This window comes from Rhamphochromis sp. 'chilingali' (genome assembly GCF_963969265.1).
Source record: "Rhamphochromis sp. 'chilingali' genome assembly, chromosome: 20".
Taxonomy (NCBI): domain Eukaryota; kingdom Metazoa; phylum Chordata; class Actinopteri; order Cichliformes; family Cichlidae; genus Rhamphochromis; species Rhamphochromis sp. 'chilingali'.
Genome location: NC_137947.1, coordinates 27,861,186 through 27,878,826, shown reverse-complemented (window position 1 = coordinate 27,878,826; position 17,641 = coordinate 27,861,186). Strand labels below are relative to the sequence as shown.

Here is a 17,641-nt window from a genome sequence, read left to right as displayed (position 1 = left end):
TGTCAGATTCATGGTTTATTGATTTTTACAGACCCAAGGTAGTTTTCTTAAAATACATTAAACTTTACTGTTTGCTGCACTTGATAAAAATCTACCCCAGTGATACTAAGTTATGTTGAAAAGAAACTTTATTGGTCACTAATACAGAAACACAAAGGACCACTGAGCATGCTGAAAACTCAGCCTGTGACATCTTAACAACATGAGCACATGGAGGGCTTATCTGTAGGATTTGCTGCGGGAAATTAAAAGGTTCAACACTCGCGGCAGCGGTCAGTTCGACGTCGATGTCTCTGTGATGAGTTTGCTCAGTATTTCTGAGCACTGTTGAGCAGCGACTCCCTCTCCATCAGCAGCTCTCCATATCTCTGCTGAAGTTCTTTCTCTCTCTCCATCTGCCTCTCCACGTCCTCCCGCAGAGCCTGAAACACAAGTTGAACACTTGTAAACACCAGCGAGATGTGTTAACTAGCTTTTTTTAATAACCTCAGTTACACCGCTGCTTTTAAACTGGATAATTTTAACCCCACTTTTTATTTGGGTGGGCGTGTAGTGCTGTAAGTGGTCTGTGATTGAATTTCTAACATTCAAAGTGTTAAAGTTACTAACTTTGTGTGACCAATGGAACAAAAGCAAGGAGACACCTTGCAATGTGATACACAGGTTTGTGTGTGTAATGTCTTACCTCTTGGCGCCTGGGAATGGCTGTGTCTTCTTGTTTCTTCAGTTGAGTGAAGGTCTGGAGCTCTGTGGCTGCCTGCTCCACCTGGTGGACACATTATGAATAACATGATTGTTATAGAAACTATGACACTGACTTGCACACTGTTTCAGGCGCCATAATAATTTACAGCCTGTGACAACACAACCTGTCAGTCCAATGAAAATGTGTTCAGTACCTGTTCCCAGAGTTCGCTGTGCTGCTTCAGGAGACCCAGCGCTCTGGACTGAAATCCTCCAAGCAGGATTTTCAGTTTCTTCTCCAGTTTAGCTGCTCTCCTGGCCTCTGCTGTCATGTGACCACGGTTCACCTATAGGGTCCACAAATACAGAGATGTCAGTGTTTAGACCAGAGCTCAAAAAGATGAAAGAGTCAAGTTTGAGAGCTTTTTTTTGTGTGCATTCTCACATCTAGCTTTTTCTCCAGGCTTTCAATACGGTCTTTCTTTGATGCCAGGTTTGCTCTGGTGTACCTGTTCTGAGTAGGCAGATACAGCACCTGTGCAGACGCAGATAATATGAACAGTTTCAACAACAGACAAAAATTTAATTGGTACCAATATCGTGAGATCACGAGTACAACAGTTTCCCCACATACCGTAAAGAAGTGTATGTAATGCATATTGTTAAAGGTGGCACACAGCAAGCCTACTCTGCTTTAGATGCATCCTCACTGCTGTATATTCGTCCTTTGGTTTAGGTGAGGGTGTTACTTTAGTAGAGCTTAGACTGCTCAAGTATAGCATGAAAACAAATTGTTATTACCCCAATTTGCTGAAACGCATATTATTCCAGTGGGGAGGTGGGGGGGTGAAAAACAGAAGATACAGAATCACACAAGGCCCAGACTAGTGTTTTAGATCACAGTGAACTTGCACACCTCAGGAAACTCACTTCAAAACACTTAAGCTTCGGGGAGAATGATCGAGAGTCAACACCTCAGCTGTGTGCCATCAAAGGCAGACTGGGTGTGTAATAACTACCGTATTTTCACGACCATAAGGCGCACTGTGCTAAAAGGCGCAGTCTCAGTTATGTGTGCCCTTACTGTATTTAACACACACATAAGGCGCACTGGACCATAGGGCGCATACAAGTACCGTATGCGTATTTAAAAATAAAGCGGGAGCAAACCTGAGTTCGGTACCTTACTCACATTTTTATTACCAGTAATCGTCATCATCAACAACACACAAGCATACAAGTGTGCATATTTAACAATAAAGCAGGAGCAAAACAAAGTTTGGTACTCACATTTTTATCATCAATCAAACCCATCGAAGTCCTCATCCTCTGTGTCTGAATTGAACAGCTGCGCTAAATCTCCATCAAACATGCCAGGTTCACTTTCTTCACTGTCAGAGTCACTTTCCGTGCCGTGCGGCTCCTCGGAAATGATGCCGGCTTTTGCGAAAGCTCGAACAACAGTGCCAGCAGACATGTTAGCCCAAGCATCTACAATCCATTCGCAAATTGTGGCGTAACTCGCCCGGCGCTGCCTTCCACTCTTAGTGAAACTGTGGTCTCCATCGGTCATCCATCGCTCCCAGGCCGCTCGCAGCCTTACTTTGAACGGGCGGTTCACACCGATGTCCAGCGGTTGGAGTTCCTTTGTCAGGCCTCCCGGAATGACAGCAAGCTCACAGTTCATTTGTTTCATTAGTTTTTTCACATCGGCTGTGAGATGGGCACGCATAGAGTCACAGATTAAGAGCGATGGTGATGCGTGGAAAAAACCACCTGGTCTCCTTACATACACCTCCCTCAGCCACTCTTTCATCATTTCCTCATCCATCCAGCCCTTTTCATTTGCCTTAATGATGATTCCTGCTGGAAACTTCTCTTTAGGCAAAGTCTTTCTCTTAAAAATCACCATAGGCGGCAGCTTCTGTCCATTAGCATGGCAGTCAAGCACAACAGTAAAAGAAGACTTTTCGTGCCCCGTTGTGCGTATCGCTAGCGTGCTGGTCCCCTTCTTCTCCACAGTGTGACTCACCGGGATGTCAAAAGTGAGCGGGACCTCGTCCATGTTTGTGATGTGGCTGGGCTGGATGTTTTTGTCGCCGATGTGCTTGCTGCAGTAGGAGCGGAAGATGGCCAGCTTTTCCTTATAATCCGCTGGAAGTTGCTGCGCTACCGTAGTCCTGGTCCGGATGGAAAAATGGCACCGTTTCATAAAAAGTGAAAGTGAAACTGCTTTTAGCCGAATGGTGACCGTCGAAACGCTTCTCCCGCTCGTTCTTTGCTCGATGATCCACCGCTCGAGTCTTTCCTCCAACTCGGGCCACCTCGCCTTATGTCCGCGGAAACTCAGCTGCGTTTTCTTGACCTGCCGGAGCTTGTTTTCCAGCTTCCTCCATTTGCGAACCATCGATTCGTTAATCTTAAATTCTCTCGCCGCTGCTCGATTTCCATGTTCCTCCGCGTAGCTGATGGCCTTCAGTTTAAACTGTGCTTCATAAGCGTGTCTCCTTGCCATTTTCAGGGTTGCGCCCACACTTCACCCTTTAGCGTTCTCATGGTGTTCTCTACTACGTCCTCCTTACAACACACAGGGCGCACTGCGCTATAGGGCGCGCCGTACTTTTTGAAGAAAATCTAAGACTTTTAAGTGCGCCTTATGGTCGTGAAAATACGGTAGTTGGGTTAGACTGCACTACACTCCATCCATGTGTATTTCTACACACTAGAAGCTTCTAATTTAGAAATATGACAAATATACTGACCAAAAGGTGGTAACAAATCTCTACACCTGTTTATGCTTCTCTGACTTCTCATTTTTGGTCCATGGGTGCTCACCTGTCCGTAGCATTCCTCCCACACCTGGCTGTAAGCCTCCATGCTGAGGTCACCGTGACCCATACCTCCCTTCACCACCTCCATTTCTGCTGCCAGGACTAACTTTGCCTGTTTGTTGACACACAGGTAAACAGAATTACTGAGTGTAAACAGTGTAAGGGACTTCTTTTTTTAAAGCAGAGACATCAGTGCTGCCGGGTTACCTGTTCCATCTCCTCTGTGCTAATTGGCTTGTAGGAGGTTTTTTCCAGGTAAGCAATATGTGACGCGTTGTTAGACGTAGACGTGGGGCCTCGGATTTTGCCGCGCTGCAGCTGATTGGCAGCATTGGCTGAAGGGTGATGCAAGCAGTCAAAATGCAGCATGGTAATCATTTCCTGTTTGATGAGCTCTTCGGCCTGCTGGAGGTCAGAGAGTGGCTCCATGGAGGCGGGACGGAGAACAGACTCGTTTACCTGCAGACACGGAGGATCATAAGCACAACTGGATCCTTTTAATGCCAGCTAAAGTAGACGAAATTAGTTTTTTCTTTGCTCGCTTTGATTTCTGAAAGATTTGGTGATTACATTCAAATACACATTTTCCTGCATTTTATTTAAATTATTTTAATGTTGTAATTTTACCTCAGTAGGTCTGGGGAGACTCCTCTGAACAGGAGTGTGCCGCAATTTCAACTCCTTCTCTCTTTCAGCGTCTCGTTGAGCCTGGAAAATGGCATAATGTAAACCTGTTGGATATATCTTATTCAAACTACGTGTGTGTGTGTGTGTGTGTGTGTGTGTACACGCACCTGCTTGCGTGCTTCTACATCTGCAGAGTCTTCTATGAATCCCGTCTCAGCCTCGGTTTCTTCGAGTTCTTTCTCAGCGTTTTCAGGAAGAACGATCTCAAAGTCGTTCTTAGGAACAGGAAGTGACATCAGACCTTGTCGCAGGTGCTGCAAGCTTTCCCTTTGCTGTGAAGAGAAGAATAGCAGGTAATTCATTCTGTGGTGTGTTGTTTGTTTCTTAACACACAAACTGTGCATCTGCTGCCAAAACATAAAACTAATTGTTTAAAGTTGTGATTTTTTTCATTGTATTTAATTTTTATTCAAGACACAAAAACAGAAAACTTGGAACTTTTCTGCAACATTCAGGATTTGTGGCACGTTACACAGATTCTTAACCGATCATTACAAATCTGTTTGTTGTGCATTCACATATGTATTAGTGTTTTTTATTTTACCGTGTGTTTAGCATATGCAGGGTCAGCCAGTTGTTCCTCTGTGTTAATATTCAGTTTGTCTCTCAGTGGTGTACGGCCGGGAGTTAAACCTGGAGTCCCTCCCACACGTGGAGTCATCGCACCTCCGACTTGAGGTGTCATGCCATCTGACCCCTGACCTGGACCAGGAGTTCTGTTGTAGTTGAAATACACAAAATTATTGGAATTAGTAAACTGTATAGGAACAAGTATAGAAACAAGTCTAGGAAATCCTTTCTCTTTGGTGAAAATGGTTGAGTTGTGACATGGAATAGTGCACCACACATTCAACAAATGCAGCTCAACAAATCTGACACAGCATTTGAGGCTTGAGTACTAAATGGTAACACATGTCTCTTTAAGATTCTTTGTTCACACTGTTTACAAAATGTAAAAGGATAATAGCATCTGGTTTTTTGTTAGAGCCTTGACAAAGACCACTTTTGTGTTTATTACATCTTAACTTGATGCAGAGAGTAAATTTAAAAAAAGAATTCAGAACTCTATTTACGTGACAGAGAGTAAACCTTATGCTATGTGACGGATTAAAGGTTTCTTACCTGAATGGTGTACTGAGAACAGTGTTGGGCGTTTGTATCTGTTGGCGCTGAGGCGTCACTCCACTGAAATCGCTCTCATGCAGCGGGGTGTTGAGGCCTCCCTTCAGAGGGGTGTCGATGTTAGTCAGAGCCATCAGGTTCTGAGCTTCCTGAAAATACAGACACACACACAGATGGTAAAAATTAATTTACAGATAAATACTAAAAACAAAAAGAAAGGAATTTAGTATAATTTCAATTTAATTTAATTTTACATTAGTATAGGAGAAACATGCTCTCTCTTTCTAGTCAGTACTTTTGCTGCAGCATTTGGGATTAACTGAAGGCTTTTCAGGGAGTTTTTAGGACATCCTGATAATAATGAATCACAGCAGTCCAGCCTGGAAGTAATAAATGCATTACCTAGTTATTCAGCGTCACTCTGAGACAGGATATTTCTAAATACATTAAGACATTAGGCAAGTGGACGAAAGGAGTCCTACATATTTGTGTTATATGTGCATTGAAGGACATTTCCTGGTCAAAAATGACTTCAAGGTTCCTCACAGTGTTGCTGGAGGACAAAGTTATGCCATCCAGAGTAAGAATCTAGTTACCCACCATATTTCTAGATTTTTAGAGCCAAGTACAATTACCTCTTTCATCTGAATTTAGAAGCAGGAAATTGGTATCAACTTTGTAAAGTTACATTTTTACTGACAACGATATTCCTTAATGTATACATAAATGCAAATACATAAATGATGCAAAAAGATTGGTGGCCAAGTGATCAACACATAACATGTACATGCATTTTTAAGCACTATCCTGTCTCTACTAACTTAAGTTTATTATTATCTGGATTGGCAATAACTGATCAAACAGCAGACTATAAGGTATTTTTCTGATGTGACTTGTATGACAAAACAAATTTCCCACGTGTGGGACTAATAAAGGTTATCTTATCTTATCTTATCTTATGACATTCAAATGTGCAGACAGGACTGTGATTTCACATTGGCCCTCTAATTTTGATTGACTTTATTCTTTATTCATGAGGGACAATTTAGCTTAGCATCGCTGTAATTACATGGATCAATTAATATAAAATATCACAGATATGCAGAAATCACACATATGAGATTAAACAAAACATATGTGAGACATTTTGCTTTTGAGTGTCTTTATTACCTGCATGATTCTGTCCTGAGCAGCAGGGGTTCGTGGGGTCCGTAGCCCTGTTGCCATGGTATTGGTGACACTGTATTCTGAGAGGAGGGTGGAGGAGGCGGAGTTAGCGCTTTCACTCTCCTCGGCAGCTTGACGGGCGACCTCACTGGCGACACCCAATTTGACAACTTCCTCCAACTCAGCATCACTGATCTGTGAAGAAAGGCAAATTAAAAAACTGAATGTCAATATAACAAGTACATTATATTGATATATAAAATCAAGAAGTAATAACAAAAGAAACAAAACAAAGTGGTTACCTGTGGTGCGGGTAACACTAGTTTGGAACGTTTTTTGGTAAACTCAGCTACTCCGCTGGTCTGCAGGATGGCAGATGGCAAGTCACTCTCCTTCTTCTTCTTTATCTTCTGTTTATCTTTCTTCCTCTCCCTCTCTTCAGTCTCACTATAAAAAAACAAAAAAAAACCAAAAAACACAATAGGGCTTATGAATGGATGAAGACAAAAAAAAAATGTCGAACACATTTTGATCCTTATTATTTATATTATATAACATTAGCGTGACAATCTCACGCCTTCGCTGGGAGAAGCCAAGAACCAAGGAAAATATTCAAGTGACATAAACAAGGAACTTGTTAGCATACAGAAAAGCACCAGAAGTTTAAAGTTATACTAACTTGCGTAATTCTCCATCCAAATGCTGCTGTCTGAGCCTCTTGAAATTAGGCTCCTGAGCATCATACTGCTCCATGCTGGTGTCATAGAAACCCTTAAAGTAAACAAAAGACAACAATTAGTACTGTAAGATTAAGTTAATCTCACTGCTGATGTTGTGGGTTATTTTTAAGGATACAACACATAAAGCTGTGGTTACCGGTGCAGGTTTCTTTTCAAAAGGGATTTCAGCATTATAGTCTACTCCTCTCTTCTTCTTTCTCTTCTTCTGAACATCGATTCCTGCTGCTCTCAGCTCTCTGCGTTTCTGCAGAGCAGCCAGCCGTCTACAGTATGACATCAGGAAAAAATAGTCAAATATGATCATTTTATTATTACATGTCAACTGCTCTGTAAGAGGTCCAGTTATGGACCTCTAAGACAGCTTGTCTTAGAGCAATTGTAAAAACATTATTAGCTGAACCTGGCTTCCTCCAGCTGTTTCTCTCTGGCCTTCCTCTTGGCTTTCTTGCCCTGAGTGTTGGCCAAACGAGCCCTGGCCTCTGAAAGCATCTCCAACTCATCTAGAGACCGATGAAGAGAGACAGACACACACACACAACACATTGGTTAGTTACCACATGTGACTGTGTTATGATTAAACTTATTTTTAAACTCTCACATGACTCGACTGAAAGTACAAAGTAGAAAGGAAATTTTTTAAATAATTAAATATAAAAATGTACAAGACAACTAGGAAGCAAATCCATTCTTAATATCAGGATACATTCTTTTGTTGGCTCAAATAAATCTGACAGCATCTGACAGTGTGTTTTTGTACCTTCATCCATATCCACAGGGTCAGGTCTGGCAGGTTTTGTTTCAGGATTGGGATCAATTTCTCCTGGTTTCAACTTTCTGGGGTCATCTCCCACTTCCTCCTCATTGTCTCTTTGAGCTGCTTTGTCCCTGAATAAAACACAAAATACATCTCAATTACAAATCGACAGTGATTAGCAACAATGAATGCTCCTGAACATACAAGGTGAAAAGCCACAGAATTACAAATCATAGTGAATAAATGTGTCCTTAGAGATAAACATACAGCAGGTATTCGTAGTGTTCCAGACACTGAGCAGCAGTCCTTCCTATGATAGGAGCAATGGTCCTCCACTGGGTGGGCATCAGCTTGGCCAAGTGAAGCAGCTTCTCCTCCTCTTCTCTGGACCATTCTGTTTTCTTGATACTGGGGTCCAACCACTCGTACCTACAGACAGAAACAAAGCCAGAGGAGAAGGTCTTTATTTCACTCTTCATAAAGAGAGATTTGAAAGCTAAAAAAAAAAAAATCACAGACAGAAGAAACAACCATCAATGTATATAGACGTTTAATTAATCTCATGTTTTTGACACATCACACATCTCTGACTCAAAACTCACCATCGGGCTTTACACTGTTTGGCAGACTTTCGGTGCAGCAGGGAGGCGATACGGGACCACTGGTTTTTCCCATATTTCATTACAGCTGCCTTGAGGATCTCATCCTGAATAAAAATTTTTTAAAAAGGAACAGACGTCCATAAATTAAATGGATGTACTGAATGACAAATGATTTATAAAGACTAAACATGTCAAAATCTTTTATCCTCAATCCGCAGCGGGCTGATTAATTTTCATCCCAGTGCTGAACTACAATTATATTATCCCCTATCTTTTGCTCACTTATAAACTTTTATGAAGTCTTGTGGTTTATTATTTTGGCCATCTAGACTGCCAATTAAGTGCAAATTAAAAAGCTGCGTTCATGCAACTCAACACAAGCACGAAATAAAGTATTAAACACAGCTGGTGATAATTTAAATGAACTTAAAATGTCACACGGGATAAATTTGTTAAGTGAGTAGCTAGCTTTATGCTAACTCGAGACCACAGGTTTGCTTTCGGAGGTTAGCATCATGCTAACCAAGCTAGCCATGTAAACACGTACCTCAGTGTTGCGCCAGACGCCTCCTTTAATCATAATTCGCGGCATCTTGGCGGCTTCGTTGTATCTCCTCCTTCAGTGAAATGCTATAAGTGATTCTTATCCAGTTGTGGTGTTTTGTAGCTTAAGATTCAAACAAAACAAAAATCCAACTACAGAACAAGCGCTGCGAGGGAAAAGGCGACATGCACCATACCGGAAACTCAGAACGGGTCCACCAACTGAATTGTGGGTAATGTCGTCGATGAGTAATGACGAAAATCGATGACAGTTTCCTTTACCCCTCCTACCCCGCCCCCCTCTTTCGGAACTTGATTAAACAGACAAAGTCTATGAAAAGCACACACCATAGCATTAATACATGTTAAAAAATAACATGAGATACATCTGAACATTTAAACATAAATAACTTGTCGGAAAAAATAATTCATTTTAAAAAACACCGTTGGAAAACACATCCTCTGTGTATACACATTTTCATATAATGAGAGCATATCTATTATTCCATATTGGTGTTACATGTAGCGTGAAAATATGTTTCTCAACCAGTTTCGAATAGATAGGAACCATTGATATGTAAGTTCCTGAATTCAAATCATAATAAAAAGTCTATTCCTCCTAAATTTTGAAATAAAAACAAATAAAGTTTGTTAAACCAAAAATAATGATCTACTATTAAGGAAGGGTTTTAACCATTTTAACTTTAAAACACCAACACCAGATGGCATCTGTCATTATGTCATTCAAGTTTATCAGGCAATCAAAAGAAATGTGCAGGATGGTCAGCAGAGTACAGCTGAGACACAAGGTCTGATGCAGTGTCCTGCTGACTAGGTGAGTGGATGAATAAATACAGAGCTGCTTGCTGTCTGGAACTCAAAGTCCCACAGGACTTTACCTCTGTTGTTGTCAGTCACCTGTGGTGGTGTCTCCCATAGTCACAAAGGCACAGATGTTCCTCACCACTTGGTTGTGCCTCTCAGTGCATGCGGTCTCAGTTTGCATCTTACAGTCTGGCAACATGTGTTTGATAGTCTGCAGGGCACACTTTGCACAGTCTGCAACTTGTGTCCTGTCATGCTTCTTTGGAAGCAGTACTTATGGCCTCTTCTTACCCTCAAACACACAATAATAACATGGACTGAACCACCACTCACAACCACTAGCACTTTATATAGCCTCTGTAGAAACTATCTACACCCTCACTTATCTTAACTGCACTACTGTATAGCTCTGTGTAAATAATCATTCTGTACATTCGATAATTTTTAATCCTACAACTGTTTACAACTTGCATAGTTCCCATTTCTGTATAACTGTATATCTCAGATTTCTGTAAAGTTATTTATAACATATTCTGTATAGTTTTTCATATTTATATCCTGTTCATAGCCTGTACATAGCTTGTACTCACTAGAGCCTGTACATACTTATAGTTATAGAATATTCACAACATACTTCATACCGTGTATATTATAACATACCATAATAGACCCATTTCTGTAATATACTTACATATCTATACTATTGCTAATATATATTGTAATATATCTATATCACTGAAGCACTTCTGGATGGATGCAAACTGCATTTCGTTGCCCTGTACCTGTGCATGTGCAATGACAATAAAGTTGAATTCTATTCTATTCTATTCTATTCTATTCTTCTGCTGCCATGATCAGAATTTCTGTGCTGTGCTTTAAGCAGGCCTTTTCAAGCCACTTCTTGGCTTCAGGCATTTCCTCTATCAGTCAACAGCACATCACATGTAAAAGCTTGGTCTTCTATGGCAGTTCCTTTTCCTGTTCTGTATATATACATGAAACAAATATTCTCTGAACACAAAAGCTAAATATGAACCTCCTCACCATTCCTTGCTGAGCTGTGTTGAGTGTTGCAGAATTCATCTTGGTGTATCCACCTGCCTTTGGGAGAAACCTGATTGACTCACTCTCACCTATGACTAAAATCCATTTCAGATCCTAGCTTCCAAAATCTGTAACTGCAGCAATAACTACCACAGAGACACCAGTTCTATTTAGGAATGCGTCTACGTTATGTTATTAAAGTGAATGTAGTGTATTTATTTTCCTTTATCCATCCATCCATCTTCATCCGCTTTGTCCGGGGCCGGGTCGCGGGGACAGCAGCCTAAGCAAAGAGGCCCAGACCTCCCTCTCCCCAGCCACCTCCTCCAGCTTATCCGGGGGAACACCAAGGCGTTCCCAGGCCAGCCGAGAGATATAATCTCTTCAGCGTGTCCTGGGTCTGCCCCGGGGCCTCATTCCGGTGGGACATGCCTGGAACACCTCACCCAGGAGGCGCCCAGGGGGCATCCTTGTCAGATGCCCGAACCACCTCAGCTGGCTCCTTTCGATGTGGAGCAGCAGCTGCTCTACTCTGAGCCCCTCCCGGATGGCCGAACTTCTCACCCTATCTCTAAGGGAGAGGCCAGCCACCCTTCGGAGGAAGCTCATTTCTGCTGCTTGTATCCGCAATCTCGTTCTTTCGGTCACTACCCACAGCTCGTGGCCATAGGTGAGGGTAGGGACATAGATCGACCGGTAAATTGAGAGCTTCGCTTTTACACTCAGCTCCCTCTTCACCACGACGGACCGGTGCAGCGTCCGCATTACTGCAGCTGCAGCCCCAATCCGTCTGTCGATCTCCGGCTCCCTTCTCCCATCACTCGCGAACAAGACCCCGAGATACTTGAACTCCTCCACTTGGGGCAGGAACTCATCCCCGACCCGGAGTTGGCACGCCACCCTTTTCCGGCTGAGAACCATGGCCTCAGATTTGGAGGTGCTGAACCGTTCCAGTGCGAGCTGGAGGCCCTCACCCGATGAAGCCAACAGAACCACATCATCTGCAAAAATCAGAGATGAGATTCTGAGGCCACCAAAGCGAAAGCCCTCCGCCACTTGGCTGCGCCTAGAAATCCTGTCCATAAAAATTATGAACAGAACCGGAGACAAAGGGCAGCCCTGGCGGAGCCCATCACCCACCGGGAACGAGTCCGACTTATTGCTGGCAATGCGAACCAAGCTCTTGCAACGGTTGTATAGGGATCGAATGGCCCGTATCAATGGGCCAGACACCCCATATTCCCGCAACACCTCCCACAGGACACCCCGAGGGACACGGTCGAATGCCTTCTCCAAGTCCACAAAACACATGTAGACTGGTTGGGCAAACTCCCATGCACCCTCAAGTATCCTGGAGAGGATAAAGAGCTGGTCCAGTGTTCCGCGACCAGGACGAAAACCGCATTGTTCCTCCTGTATCCGAGGTTCGACTAACGGACGAACTCTCCTTTCCAGCACCCTGGCATAGACTTTCCCAGGGAGGCTGAGGAGTGTGATCCCCCTGTAGTTGGAACACACCCTCCGGTCCCCTTTCTTAAAGATGGGGACCACCACCCCGGTCTGCCAGTCCACAGGTACTGCCCCTGATCTCCACGCAACATTGCAGAGGCGTGTCAACCAGGACAGCCCTACAACGTCCAGAGCCTTCAGGAACTCGGGGCGGACCTCATCAACACCAGGGGCTCTGCCACCAAGGAGTTGTTTAACTGCCTCAGTGACCTCGCCCCCGGCTCTCAACCTCACGCACTAACTCAGGCTCCTTCCCCACTGTGTGTCACAGGGATCCCAGGGGCTATGTTGTCTGGGGGCTTTTGCCTCCCTGGTAGGGTCTCCCATGGCAAATTGGCCCTGGGTGAGGGACCAGACAAAGAGCGATTCATAAGACCCTTATGAAAAGGACACCGAGGGAACAGTTTACCCTGCCCGGGATAGGGTTACCGGGGCCCCGCCCTGGAGCCAGGCCCGGGGAGGGTGCCCGAGGGCGAGCGTCTGGTGGCCGGGCCTTAGTCCATGGGGCCCGGCCGGGCACAGCCCGAAGAGGAGACATGGGCCCATCCTCCCGCAGGCCCACCACCCGCAGGAGGCGCCATAGGGGTCGGGTGCACCCGACACGGGTGGCGGCCAGGAGCGGAGGCCAGGAGCGGAGGCCCTGGCGGACTGACCCCCGGCTGCCAAGACTGGCAATAGGGACATGGAATATTTTCCTTTATTTATATTTATTTTCATGAGGTATTCTTCTTTCTCAGTGTTCTCATCTTCTGGCCTGTGGTCTGTTTCCATATTCTAAATAAACACCCAGATACTTGGAGCGCTGATGTTTTTATTCAACTCGGTCTCTGAAGTACATATTTACCAATTTCACACAAATGATACCAGGCTACATTTACACAGCAAAATCTCCAGTGTTAATTTAACACTGGAGAGTGTCTATATGGGTCCACACCTCTGAGTGTTAAATACAACACTGTTGAGTGTTAAATTAACACTTTTGACAGTGTTATATGTTTAAAAGTAACCTAGTCAGTTTTGAAGATTAACAATGGCTAACATTGAGCAGTGCTGATTTTCTAACACTGGAAAATAACTCAAAATGTTAGAAATATTCCAGTGTTAGAAAATCAGCACTGCTCAGTGTTGTTTTTTTTTTTTTTTGTTGTTTTATGCTCTCTGTCTTTCGCTCTCTCTCCTCTATCTGCGGTGAGCTCATCACAGGCTCCTGCCTCTGGCCCACGCACCTGTCTCCAATCACAACACCTGCTGCTCATCTCCTGCAATCCTGAGCACTATTTAAGATGGCGGTTCGGTGCTACTTTTTGTTTTTTAGTATTTATCTATAAATTAATTTTTACCATCTGTGTGTCTGTATTTTCAGGAAGCTCAGAACCTGATGGCTCTGACTAACATCGACACCCCTCTGAAGGGAGGCCTCAACACCCCGCTGCATGAGAGCGATTTCAGTGGAGTGACGCCTCAGCGCCAACAGATACAAACGCCCAACACTGTTCTCAGTACACCATTCAGGTAAGAAACCTTTAATCCGTCACATAGCATAAGGTTTACTCTCTGTCACGTAAATAGAGTTCTGAATTCTTTTTTTAAATTTACTCTCTGCATCAAGTTAAGATGTAATAAACACAAAAGTGGTCTTTGTCAAGGCTCTAACAAAAAACCAGATGCTATTATCCTTTTACATTTTGTAAACAGTGTGAACAAAGAATCTTAAAGAGACATGTGTTACCATTTAGTACTCAAGCCTCAAATGCTGTGTCAGATTTGTTGAGCTGCATTTGTTGAATGTGTGGTGCACTATTCCATGTCACAACTCAACCATTTTCACCAAAGAGAAAGGATTTCCTAGACTTGTTTCTATACTTGTTCCTATACAGTTTACTAATTCCAATAATTTTGTGTATTTCAACTACAACAGAACTCCTGGTCCAGGTCAGGGGTCAGATGGCATGACACCTCAAGTCGGAGGTGCGATGACTCCACGTGTGGGAGGGACTCCAGGTTTAACTCCCGGCCGTACACCACTGAGAGACAAACTGAATATTAACACAGAGGAACAACTGGCTGACCCTGCATATGCTAAACACACGGTAAAATAAAAAACACTAATACATATGTGAATGCACAACAAACAGATTTGTAATGATCGGTTAAGAATCTGTGTAACGTGCCACAAATCCTGAATGTTGCAGAAAAGTTCCAAGTTTTCTGTTTTTGTGTCTTGAATAAAAATTAAATACAATGAAAAAAATCACAACTTTAAACAATTAGTTTTATGTTTTGGCAGCAGATGCACAGTTTGTGTGTTAAGAAACAAACAACACACCACAGAATGAATTACCTGCTGTTCTTCTCTTCACAGCAAAGGGAAAGCTTGCAGCACCTGCGACAAGGTCTGATGTCACTTCCTGTTCCTAAGAACGACTTTGAGATCGTTCTTCCTGAAAACGCTGAGAAAGAACTCGAAGAAACCGAGGCTGAGACGGGATTCATAGAAGACTCTGCAGATGTAGAAGCACGCAAGCAGGTGCGTGTACACACACACACACACACACACACACACACACACACACACACACACACGTAGTTTGAATAAGATATATCCAACAGGTTTACATTATGCCATTTTCCAGGCTCAACGAGACGCTGAAAGAGAGAAGGAGTTGAAATTGCGGCACACTCCTGTTCAGAGGAGTCTCCCCAGACCTACTGAGGTAAAATTACAACATTAAAATAATTTAAATAAAATGCAGGAAAATGTGTATTTGAATGTAATCACCAAATCTTTCAGAAATCAAAGAAAAAACTAATTTCGTCTACTTTAGCTGGCATTAAATGGATCCAGTTGTGCTTATGATCCTCCGTGTCTGCAGGTAAACGAGTCTGTTCTCCGTCCCGCCTCCATGGAGCCACTCTCTGACCTCCAGCAGGCCGAAGAGCTCATCAAACAGGAAATGATCACCATGCTGCATTTTGACTGCTTGCATCACCCTTCAGCCAATGCTGCCAATCAGCTGCAGCGCGGCAAAATCCGAAGCCCCACGTCTACGTCTAACAACGCGTCACATATTGCTTACCTGGAAAAAAACCTCCTACAAGCCAATTAGCACAGAGGAGATGGAACAGGTAACCCGGCAGCACTGATGTCTCTGCTTTAAAAAAAGAAGTCCCTTACACTGTTTACACTCAGTAATTCTGTTTACCTGTGTGTCAACAAACAGGCAAAGTTAGTCCTGGCAGCAGAAATGGAGGTGGTGAAGGGAGGTATGGGCCACGGTGACCTCAGCATGGAGGCTTACAGCCAGGTGTGGGAGGAATGCTACGGACAGGTGAGCACCCATGGACCAAAAATGAGAAGTCAGAGAAGCATAAACAGGTGTAGAGATTTGTTACCACCTTTTGGTCAGTATATTTGTCATATTTCTAAATTAGAAGCTTCTAGTGTGTAGAAATACACATGGATGGAGTGTAGTGCAGTGCAGTCTAACCCAACTAGTTATTACACACCCAGTCTGCCTTTGATGGCACACAGCTGAGGTGTTGACTCTCGATCATTCTCCCCGAAGCTTAAGTGTTTTGAAGTGAGTTTCCTGAGGTGTGCAAGTTCACTGTGATCTAAAACACTAGTCTGGGCCTTGTGTGATTCTGTATCTTCTGTTTTTCACCCCCCCACCTCCCCACTGGAATAATATGCGTTTCAGCAAATTGGGGTAATAACAATTTGTTTTCATGCTATACTTGAGCAGTCTAAGCTCTACTAAAGTAACACCCTCACCTAAACCAAAGGACGAATATACAGCAGTGAGGATGCATCTAAAGCAGAGTAGGCTTGCTGTGTGCCACCTTTAACAATATGCATTACATACACTTCTTTATGGCATGTGGGGAAAACTGTACTTGTGATCTCACAATATTGGTACCAATTAAATTTTTGTCTGAAACTGTTCATATTATCTGCCTACTCAGAACAGGTACACCAGAGCAAACCTGGCATCAAAGAAAGACCGTATTGAAAGCCTGGAGAAAAGCTAGATGTGAGAATGCACACAAAAAAGCTCTCAAACTTGACTCTTTCATCTTTTTGAGCTCTGGTCTAAACACTGACATCTCTGTATTTGTGGACCCTATAGGTGAACCGTGGTCACATGACAGCGGAGGCCAGGAGAGCAGGCAGCCACAGAGCTCCAGACCTTCACTCAACTGAAGAAACACTCAACTGCTTTTGTTCCATTGGTCACACAAAGTTAGTAACTTTAACACTTTGAATGTTAGAAATTAAATCACAGACCACTTGCAGCACTACACGCCCACCCAAATAAAAGGTGGGGTTAAAATTATCCAGTTTAAAAGCAGCGGTGTAACTGAGGTTATTAAAAAAAGCTAGTTAACACATCTCACTGGTGTTTACAAGTGTTCAACTTGTGTTTCAGGCTCTGCGGGAGGACGTGGAGAGGCAGATGGAGAGAGAGAAAGAACTTCAGCAGAGATATGGAGAGCTGCTGATGGAGAGGGAGTCGCTGCTCAACAGTGCTCAGAAATACTGAGCAAACTCATCACAGAGACATCGACGTCGAACTGACCGCTGCCAAGAGTGTTGAACCTTTTAATTTCCCGCAGCAAATCCTACAAATAAGCCCTCCATGTGCTCATGTTGTTAAGATGTCACAGGCTGAGTTTTCAGCATGCTCAGTGGTCCTTTGTGTTTCTGTTTTAGTGACCAATAAAGTTTCTTTTCAACATAACTTAGTATCACTGGGTATTTGCCTGGGTAAATTTTTATTTTTTGTCCCATTTGGATCTATAGCCATCAGAATTGTTGTCTTAAGGCCAAGAAAGATGCCAAGTGGATATATTTTACCAAGTGGATCATCATGGCCTTGCCATATTGGTCCATTTGATCTTTATTATAATTATGTATTTTATCTTCGGGACAGACATGACTGGGGATAGGACAGGGAGAAAGAACAAAAAGAACCAGTGGGGAGAAGGGGGAAAGAAAAACAAAACTTCTGGATCACCTGAATGGAGGGAAAAAAAAAAAAAAAAAAACAGAGAAAGCAAAAAAAGAGCATCATAATAAAAACAGCACCATCACAATAAACTAGATAACAGTAGATACCAATTATTAAATGA

The 17,641-nt window shown here is 43.2% G+C and overlaps 1 protein-coding gene and 1 pseudogene across 2 annotated transcripts; one reads left to right on the top strand and one right to left on the bottom strand.

Annotated features, from left to right (window-relative positions):
• Positions 1-2: 2 nt before the first annotated feature.
• LOC308388277 (cell division cycle 5-like protein) lies at positions 3-9,364 on the bottom strand. Its single transcript, XM_080868889.1, has 19 exons — positions 9,135-9,364; positions 8,588-8,691; positions 8,253-8,414; positions 7,989-8,116; positions 7,632-7,731; positions 7,368-7,494; positions 7,171-7,262; positions 6,794-6,938; positions 6,495-6,686; positions 5,325-5,473; positions 4,747-4,918; positions 4,310-4,474; positions 4,143-4,223; positions 3,723-3,974; positions 3,520-3,627; positions 1,130-1,219; positions 900-1,031; positions 686-766; positions 3-422 (listed from the first exon to the last, which is right to left on the bottom strand). Exons 1-19 carry the CDS (start codon positions 9,177-9,179, stop codon positions 309-311), a joined length of 2,439 nt encoding a protein of 812 aa, XP_080725015.1. The 5' UTR covers positions 9,180-9,364; the 3' UTR covers positions 3-308.
• Positions 9,365-13,844: 4,480 nt separating this feature from the next.
• LOC308388795 (cell division cycle 5-like protein) lies at positions 13,845-17,109 on the top strand (annotated as a pseudogene). The gene is made up of 9 exons (XR_013974735.1): positions 13,845-14,020; positions 14,427-14,598; positions 14,871-15,035; positions 15,142-15,222; positions 15,382-15,634; positions 15,730-15,949; positions 16,475-16,479; positions 16,639-16,751; positions 16,896-17,109. The product of XR_013974735.1 is annotated as a cell division cycle 5-like protein (transcript).
• Positions 17,110-17,641: the final 532 nt, after the last annotated feature.

Bases quoted from the DNA above. Each gene is read 5' to 3' on its own strand.
- LOC308388277 (XM_080868889.1), bottom strand. From the start codon at position 9,179: ATGCCGCGAATTATGATTAAAGGAGGCGTCTGGCGCAACACTGAG. The intron at 3,975-4,142 runs GTAAAATTACAA...CCGTGTCTGCAG, and splicing joins GTCTCCCCAGACCTACTGAG to GTAAACGAGTCTGTTCTCCG. The intron at 1,032-1,129 runs GTGAGAATGCAC...TGGACCCTATAG, and splicing joins GCCTGGAGAAAAAGCTAGAT to GTGAACCGTGGTCACATGAC.